The 10,009-nt window shown below is 39.2% G+C and overlaps 1 protein-coding gene across 5 annotated transcripts in view; it reads left to right on the forward strand.

Moving 5' to 3' along the window:
* The window catches only part of LOC306851418 (uncharacterized protein), a 34,461-nt gene extending 25,237 nt beyond the window's left edge, over positions 1–9,224 (forward strand). For 2 of the 5 annotated variants that reach the window (XM_079387623.1, XM_079387620.1), the window contains exon 8: positions 5,545–9,209. In XM_079387623.1, coding sequence (XP_079243749.1) covers positions 5,545–5,590 — 46 coding nt within the window. In that variant the 3' untranslated portion in view covers positions 5,591–9,209. Of the gene's footprint in view, positions 1–5,544 lie in introns of all 5 variants that reach the window. The other 3 variants (XR_013782492.1, XM_079387621.1, XM_079387622.1) reach the window with 3 other exon arrangements.
* Positions 9,225–10,009: the final 785 nt, after the last annotated feature.

Genomic DNA, 10,009 nt, shown 5'->3' on the forward strand with positions numbered 1-10,009 from the left:
TGACACATCAGAGCTTAGATATACAAAGTGGCTTTCACGCTCCACCCTGTCAACTTTTTGGGGTGGTCCAACCAGTCGGATGGGTAACAGTTCTCCGAATCCCTGGTAACCCACTAAACACAAGACGACGTGAGTAAGCGAGACAATAGAGGGCCGTATGCAGGAGGGATAGGCCACCATTAGCAGCGGGTTGGTACATGTGTATTGATGACTCCACTTTCCAGCCATCTGTCAAACGCCCCTCAAGCCCTGAGCTGTTAGAAACAAGTCCCTGAAACAAAAAGAAAAAAGGACAGAAAACAAGCAAGGCACTGACTAACATGAACAAGATATGACCTACTAAGCCCTGAGAGAGTTTACACTGTGGGAATATGTCATGGCAGCATTTGAAAACTAAAAAGTTGGATGTAAAATAAGAAAACTGACTTCTTCCATATCTGTTTGTCAAGATGTTTTTGGACAAAAACAATCTGGTACAAAACTGCCTGAACCAGTTTGTATGTGCATTAGAGACAGAAAAGGAACAAGGAAGAAAACTGTGTTGCAATTCATGTTGCATTATTATTGTTCCCGGTGCAAACACAGCCACACTCCCACACCAAATGTCCTCACCTGAATCAATACACTAAACATTATGACAAATTACATGCCATTTATCTGTACATTGCATTTATAGTGACACCACAAAACGATTCATTATTTGTATCACGTTCAGGCCATTTTAAAGCCTTCCTTAAAGCTTAAACGCTTGTTCACATTAAGAGCGATAACTATGCACAAGAATGTTGTTCCCTTGTCAAAAGCTACTCTCGATGCTGCGCTTAAAGCGCTATTGGGAACGCTCTTTGTTCGACCGTTTGTTGAAGCACGTGTGTCAAACACGCCAAACTTTGGCTTATATAACCTCGGTTAGGTGACGTCACTCGATTACGAACACCTGAAGGTTATAAATAGATGTGTAAAGAAAAAGAGAAAAATAAAAAAAGTTAAGCAGGAAGTGAGTAGATAAAAAAAAAAATATATATATAACTACTCATTATGGCAGATCAGGAGAGGAGATGTTTACCTCCTTGTCAGAGGCAGCTCTCTGACGAAGATCTCCATGCTTTCTGCTTTGAGTGTTTGGGGGAAGAGCACGCGATCCTCGGCCTTGAGGGCAAGTGCGAGCATTGCGATCTCCTTTCGATCAAAGTGCTCGTGGGGAACGCGTGTTGATCTGGGTGAGGCGAGTGAGACGGACTCGCCCCTTTCTCAAGCGTGCTCCAGCATTTCTTCTGAACGGGCCGAGGAGACTTCATCTCTTGCTTCTGCGGAGGTGGAAAGTGCCACCTCAGAGCGCTCCTCTTGTGATGAAAAAGCTTATGAGGAGTTACTCGAGGTGGTTACTCGGGCAGTCGATCGATTACATCTAGACTGGCCGCAGGAGCAAAAGACCCCCAAACGCTCAAAGTTAGATGACAGATATCTGTCGGGTGGCCAGGGGGAGTGCCTCAGCGACAGTCTTTCCCCTTCTTCGGTGATCTCCATGACGAGTTAACTCGTTCATAGAATAAACCGTATTCGTCCCGTGTTTTTGTGCCATCGACGTCGATCTACTCGACTATCGTTGATGCAAAGGCACGGGGCTATATGATGTTGCCCCAGATTGAAGAGATGCTCGCGGGCTATCTCTCTCCTGGGAGCTCATCATCACTAAAGAAGTCAACTCTCCCCACCAAGCCATGCAGAGTAACATCTTCACTGGTGGGGAAAGCTTTTCAAGCAGCGGGTCAGGCTGGTGCTGTCTTGCAGGCTGAAGGATTTGAGCACAGGCGGGGCAGTTGACGAAGAGGCGTTTTTAGAACTTTGCCGGGCCACAGATTTGTCTCTCCGTGCGACCAAGCAGACGGCCCGTGCCATTGGCCGTTCTATGGCTGCCATGGTTTCCATGGCGAGACATCTGTGGCTCAACCTCACGGGCATCAGGGACAAAGACCGCGCTTTCCTCCTTGATGCCTTCCGGGAGGCAAAACGCTATGAGGAGGCGTTTGTGAGGTTTCTTCCCCGCCGTGCCCAAGAGTCGGGACCGTCGGCCACCCGGTCCCGACCAGGTCTGGTTCCTTTGAGGCGTGAAGCACAAAAAGAGAATGTGAATCCCGCACTTCACAGTCCGCCTCAAAGAGACCGGACCTAAGGAGCATCATCTCCTCCAAGAAAAAGTCCTGAGTCTTGAGCGCCCAGGACTGGACTGTGATTTGTTGACACAGGAATTGCAAGCTCTGCTGGACAAAGGGGCCATAGAACATGTTCCCCTGCCAGACAGAAAGTCAGGCTATTACAGCCGGTATTTTCTGGTTCCCAAGAAAGATGGGGGGTTGTGTCCAATTTTAGATCTTCGCGGGTTGAACCGCTACCTCAGAACTTACAAGTTCAAAATGTTGACAATCAAGATGATTGTGTCTCAGCTCCAATCGTGGGATTGGTTTGTGACAATCGATCTCAAGGACGCATATTTTCACGTAGAAATATTGCCACAACACAGGAAGTTCCTGAGGTTCACTTTTGGGGGCGAAGCTTACCAGTATCGGGTTCTTCCATTCGGGCTAGCTTTGTCACCCCGCAGGTACATGAAATGCATGGATGCAGCACTGGCTCCTCTGCGACTCAAGGGCATCCGCATTTTAAATTACATAGACGACTGGCTGATTCTGGCACAGTCACAAGAGCTTGCGCTTCGACATCGAGATGTCGTCCTAGCTCATCTCGAATCTCTGGGGTTGAGACTCAACGCCAAGAAAAGCGTTCTCTCTCCTGCTCAGAGGACAACGTATTTGGGGGTTGTATGGGATTCGATCACAATGCAGGCACAGCTGTCTCCTGCACGCGTCGAATCCATTCTAAACGCCCTAAAGAACATGTTGAATTAAAATGATTAAATTTTTATATTTATATTTATTGCTATTGACTTTGGTGAGAATAGGTCTTGAAGTCTCTGCATCTGTAAGCCAGCATTCAGTCCCTTTTGCCTTTCAAGAAACAGTTTACCCCAAAAGAAAATTCTGTCATTGTTTTCTCAGCTTCACGTAGTTTTAAATGGAGATTAGCTTATTCAGATATCCGATTCGTAAACAAATCTTTCTTTCAAGTTAGATCCCTTTAAGGAATCATCTGATGTAGTTCAAGAAACCCGTCTGAATGATTCTTTCACGAATTTGACAGATCCAATTATTGAGTTCAGCTAGTGGTTGAAATGGGTACTGCAGTCTATATTCAAAATATTGGAGATAATTGTTTCTCCTAGCCCCTTCTCCTCAGACTAAAGGTTGACACCTTTTTTTTTAGATCTGGTAGAATCTGCAAACTCTGACCCAATTTGCTTGCTGGTTTCAATGGCTGTGTTTTCCACTAACTGGCAACCCGGGTTGTGAAATACTATTGGATAATTTGGCAGTGGGTGTAATCACACAAACAAAAAACAAACAAACAAACAAACAAACAACAAAAAACAGACATTGACACGGAACTCACATTTCAAAGTAACTAGCTGTAGCATTTTTTGAAGAGACAACCTTAGGATGTTTTCTAAATATCTGCAAAGATACTGTGACTTTTTATGCAATAGTAGAATAATAAAAAATATTAATGATGAACTGAATTCGTTTTTTTCTTTCACACAAAGCTATTGTGTCACCTATGATAGAGCAAAGTAGTTTACTTTTATTATGTCTTAAGTGAATTTTTGAAGCTTATAAACTCCAGTCTTATTGTACATGTAATAAAAAATCTAAGAGGTTTGGAACAGCATTAAGATGACACAAGTTTTATTTCTTTAGGTGAACTGCCCCTTTAAGGTGACACAATCAATGCGGTTAAAAGATAAAAATGCTTGTTTTCTTTCTGTAGCGAAAAGGAAAGCGCTGCATTTTTCTCCCTCACGTCCTGTCCCCCACATCGTGGCCTATCGCTGTCGTCTTGATAGGTTGTGTAACTGAATTTGGCCGCTATGCTTACCTGTTTTGCACAGTAATCAGTTTCAGTGAGTTGCTGAGTATGTGATATGTGAGAGAAGGCTGGGAGGGAGCAGAGTTTGTCTGACACCTGCCTCCACACAGCAAGCTTAAAGATCCTCTGTTTTCTCTCTTTCTCTCTCACTCTCGCTTTCTTTATTGAGGTTAAATTCTTCTGCAGGATTACAGGTTACCTCAGGGGAATGCAGTTAGCTGAGCCACTGCTTTCTTTTTTCGGTGTTGAGTGATAGGGTGGCTGAAAGGAGCTTAATCACACAGCAACCACAGGCTCTGTGGATCAACACTGAAGCATGTTCACAGAAAGCACACTCAATAAAAAAACGATAAAAGCCCCCCGAAATTCCTTGCGGGGCAAAAATCTTGCCATAGAGTTCACAAAGCCAAACTGTGAAAGAATTCATCACTGAGGTAAATTAAACAGCATTTACCTGAGGAAAGCAAGCATATGTACATGTGTTTGAACAGCATGAATATGTCACAAAGAGCGCCATTCATCTTTCTCCTCAACTATAAGCTGAATGTCCCTTTTATTCACTGCGCAAGTCAGGGTTAAGCTCCTCTCACATTTATGTATTTATATTGCCTTAAGTACAATGTGACCCATAGCTGACCCTATTCTTTACAGATATCAGCCTGGCTGTGTAAATTCAGCAAGCCATTGTTGGTGCTACTGCTATACTTTCTGTCTTAAGACATTGAATAGGTCTTGTAGATGTTCAGTGAGTCTGAAGCATGTCGAAATGGGTCACATCATCAGGAATCACATTTTTGTTAATCTTTTGAGATAACATTTAATTGTACCATGGAAACTTTGTCCACAGTTCAAAAAGACTATTACTGATGTTTGGAACTCTTTTGATATATTACTTGCTTTTGCCACATAACTAACATTATATGAATGTAAAAATATAAATCCATAAATACAGTAAATATTATATAGCTTTCTGGAATTATCAATTCTGACTGGTCAGTCGAAACATTCAATAGTCTGATTTGTACTAATAAGAGTCCACCAATGCCCGCACACTTTTTCAATGGCTTTGGTTTGCTTTGGCCACAGTAATATTACTGTAATATTGTTGAGGTGTTTTTTTCTTAGTTCAAGTGTTATAAACCACAAAACAAACAAACCATGCTACAAGGTGAATCACAACATTAGATATATATGCAGCTGCTGTCACTGCACGTGCTATTACTGTTTTTACTATTACTGCTATTACTGTCCAACGCGTCAGAACAGTCAATCTAATTGTCATTCTGACAAAATTTTGTTTGAAGAATGAGCCACACTGCTGACGTGATCTAATCACTAGCACACCCATGACCTGCTCCGTTTAAAAATATAACAGCTTTCATTAAGCTTTCACTAGGTGTGCATCATTTGAAACAGATCTGTCATTAATTCCATGATGTGCTAAACGGTTTAACGAGGAAAAAATCCTGTTACGGGAAAGGCAGAAAAAAATAGAGCATCAAGTCTTAAAGATTTAATCAAAGTCTCCATAGTGAACTGACTGTTCTCTCTCTGCTTCTCTAGGGTCTACTCTGTGCCAGCAGAGCAAGGACAGAAAGCTGCTGTCTAACCATCAGGGCCTTTTCATTTCCTCTCTCCACTGGATCCTTACAGGGACGTGCTGCAAGCGTGTGATTTCTCATCTGAACACATCTATATCTATAGTGGATTCTATAATGTCAGTAGAAGAGAATGTGTTGCTATCACAAATTTTCTACGAACAGTTTTTAAATGCACAATGTATACTTGTTCATGCACACATGCCGTATGTTGCACTCACAGAGAACGTCCTTGGACTGTGTAGTACAGCTCGTTGGAATTTTTCCTCTCTGCCTGCAATTATTTTGTATTTAAATCAAGTTCAGACAGTTTTTAAACTCTGCTTAAATGTGTGTAATATTTTCCATCTTTAGATATTCTCCTTAAAAGTAAGCCATTCATAGTCATCAAAAATATAAACAAACACTGTGGCTCTGTTTATTTGAGGACACTGATGCAACAACATTGGTTCAGCCAATGGCGTGAGTTTGGGGTGGGACTATCTAATTAACTAGCCAATGGCAGACAGTGCCACAGAAATCATGAACTGCAGCTTTAAGCAAACATCCTCCTTATTTTTGCTCCCGGTCCTCAAATGCAATCTGTCCCCAGTACATTTAAAGTGACAAAATCAAGGCAGTTAAAAGATAAAGCTGGTCTCTGGCTCTCTGATTATTTGACAAAAGAGAGAAAGAAGCAGAGAGAGAAAGACGAATGGAAAAGTGGCTTTGAACACCCTCTTGTCAAATGGTGAATTAATCAACCGCTTTAAATAATGATGTTGCTTTCTTTTTCCTTTCCTTCACCGTGGCCAACTCCTCTAAAGCACAGCACATTGTAAATGGCTCTGGGATGCTGGGTAACAGACTAATGTTTTAAAGGCTATGCTCCTGACTTTAAAATGGAGACAATCCAATAGGCGGACAGAATAAAAATACAACACGTCGCTACAATGAGGTCCAAAAGTCCATCACACATTTTAAAAACTGATTTTTGAAAAGTTGTCAATAAAGATTATTTGAGATTATTCTACTTCAGAATCTTACACTCGATTCAAAAGGGCTTTTCCTGTTTAAAATAGTTAACCCTGGGTCATTCTAAGCAGGTTTTCTTGTTTCACACTGCTCGTGATTCATAATTTTTTTGTTGGACTACAAAGGTAAGAATGAAACAGTCTCTTCTTCACTCCAATACACGTGTTTCGAGTCACCCTCAGTCATTTTTTTTCCACTCAAAGAAATGACTGTTTATGCAATGAACGTTGTTTCCGTTGACGGTTTGAAACAAGTCAATATGAGTCACGTGATTGGGTGTCTATTGCTAAATTTTCTGGCATCTCAATGCGGGGTTAATGCTGCCTTCATGTGCTATCGGAATTATCCTAAATACGAGTTTCCTAATTGGAAATAATTCGGCCTCTCAAGTCGTATTTACTACTGGGAAATTCGGAAATAATTTTCATACCAGAGTTTCCGAGTTGGGAGGGTCATAAACTTTAAACATGGCGGAGGGGACAACCATTCCTGCTGCTCTCACAACTACTACATCCCTTTATCTCGTCGATAAAGTAGTGTATTTATAGGCTAGATATGAACGATCATTCCAAGCATATTGTATGTTTTATAAGCAGTGAAATAAACATGTATTTGACCGAAATTCCAGAATAGTCAGCAAACTGCATGTATGATTGTCAACCAATGGGATGCTACATTTTATTCTTTCCGACATTAAAGCACTTGAATACTACAAGCTCATAATCACGACTTCATAAGTGGGAAATAGGAAATTACGATAGCACGCGAAGGCAGCATAATACCGCAAAAGGGGTGTCAAACTGGCTTCTAAATTACAAGTGTAAAACCTACTTTTATCCGGGGTTAAAAGCGGAGTCTGTAAGGACAGTAAACTGGGGTAACGCAAGGTGTGAAAAGCCCAAATGTGTCACTTGCGGTTGTCAATTTACTAGCAGTTTCTGAGTAAAAAAGGAAAGTTTTTCTTTAGTGTGGACTCACACTTTTGGACCCCAGTGTATCCACAACATCATCGATTGAAACTAAGACACTATAGCGAGCTGCTTATCTTCCTCTTTCTCTCATCTTTTTTTTCTTCCATTTTTTTAGATTAAAATGGAAATCAATCAAAGCCCTTTTAGCCTGAGTCTTGAGACTCAGAGCGTCTCAGCTCTTTACTCTGAATTTACACAAAGACAACAGGCTAGCAAACACTTTTAACACTGCTGAGGCAAGGTTTTTCTGTGCTTTCTTGTTAAAGGGAACAATTTTTTTACTTTCTTCTGTTGAACACAAAACAAGATTGGGGTCCAAAAACATTGAACCCAAATTAATTTTATTGTATAGAACTGTCTGTCCATCCAGCCTGTGTATATATGTACAACATGGGAGGGCTGCTAACCCAGATCTCTTTTTAAAGATGTTTCCATTCCCTTTCTAGCTGAAGTTTGTTTCTTGATCACCTCCTTTTCTTGAGCTTGCTGGTTTTCTATTTAAATCTAAATGAAATCCAATCTTGCGTGCATCAGACAGCTTGAGCTTGTTATTTTGATGCGTGTGGGTGTGTATAAAGGCATTAGTGTGTAATATTAATCAAGATTTGCAATATATATTCTGGTAAATCATTTGCTAAAAGTGTCCTTAGACAATAGCACTTCAGATAACTGGAATTGGAAAAACAGAAAGAAAAAAAAAAAACATTTCAGCTCCTTTGTGTCATTCTGAAAGCCAGTTTCACATCATTTTGACATCTTCCTCCCACTTATTAATAGACTTTTTTTTTTTTAATAAACCGTTGGGGTTTTTGAACTCCAACAGCTTTCTCTTGGGCTTTTTGGGCAGGTTGCTTTATGCCATGTGAAGGGACTTTAAACTGTAAAAAAAAACATGGTTCAACTCCCCCGTTCAAGTAACTCCACAACTGAATCATGTACATTTTGTTATCATGTAAGATAACTTTCGGTTCACACAGATTGACATTTTAATTCTGTTACCGGTTTCTGTTACTCTTAGTGGTTGAAGTAAGAACAGAGTGGAAAATGCAGATGTAGATGTTCCCTCCTAAGGTCGTGCTCAAAGGTCTATGTAGAGAAAACCATAAGAGTCTGTATTGTATTCCCTTTCAATAGAGGCTGTTTCTGACATCAGCGCTTATTATCTTTTATGTTATGTAAGGTATTCTGTCAGCAAAAATGTATACTTAAAATAGTTTTATGAAAAGTTTATGAGGCATGAAAGAGATTATCCATTTATATTGTTCTTTTATAAATGTTATCAGTAGTGTTTTTCTTTGAACTCTTTTGTAGCACAGTGTCACTTGATAAAGCAGCATAATAAATCATGCAGTAGTCGATACTATATGCCTTATTTTCAGTGCTCCATACATTTGTCTTTCTGTGTATATTTGACAAACAGTTTGATAATGTCCTATACTACACTCCCAGTGCACAAGAACAGAGTCCGGAGCATTGGCAGTGTACAGCCTTGATTCCTCATGAGAAATGTTTCCATTATTAATGGACATTTGTGTGATTTCTACTGAAGTTTAAAGGTTAATGCCTGTTTCTGTATATATTTTATAAGACAACCTGTCATCTATTTGTTGTATGAGACCTATTTTAAATAAATATTATTGTTCTCAACAGCTGTGCTAGTATTATATTGTATGTATCTGATTTGGGTGGGAATAAGTATATACTATATGCATATACTAAATGCACTAGAGTTGGGTAGTTTAATATGAAAAATTTGATCATCATTATCAGCTACTCATTGTGTGATTATTGACTCCATTAGCGTGGCTCTATTGTGAGCTAAACTATTTCCTTTGAAGAAAAAAAATACATAAAGTAATAATACATTTAAATAATAATTGTTATAATTCATAAATACTAAATTGAAAAAATTTAATTTATGGTACTATTTGGTGCTTGCCATTTAGTATTATTTATATACTATTAAATAATTTATTAATGTTTTGAATAGCTTTTATTTTTTAAACTTTTTAATTTTAGTTTACGTTTTAGTCATTTCATTATTTTTTTATATATATTTTTAAATATTTCTATTCATTTTAGTTTCAGTACTTTTACTACACTTTATTTCAATTAATTGCCAAAGGAACTTAATTTCTAATTTTCATTGAATTTTTTTAAGCTTACACTTTTCATCTAATATTTAGATTTTCTTTGAATTCATCTTAACTTTGTTTGTTTGTTTGCTTGCTTGCTTTAGTTAACAACCATTCCGTTTTGTTGTTCATAAACGAGCAGCTACAGATCTCCTTTTATGCACTACGGAAAAAAAAAATCTGCTTTTTTATGACCAAATTTGGTTTTTCTGTGAACTATAGAATATTTACATAAACACTTTGCACAATTTTCCAGCAGAGATATGCTAATGGTAAATGTCACTGAAAGATGGTCTTGATATTTTAATTT

The sequence above is a fragment of the Barbus barbus genome (assembly GCF_936440315.1).
Source record: "Barbus barbus genome assembly, chromosome: 31".
In the NCBI taxonomy this organism is placed as follows: domain Eukaryota; kingdom Metazoa; phylum Chordata; class Actinopteri; order Cypriniformes; family Cyprinidae; genus Barbus; species Barbus barbus.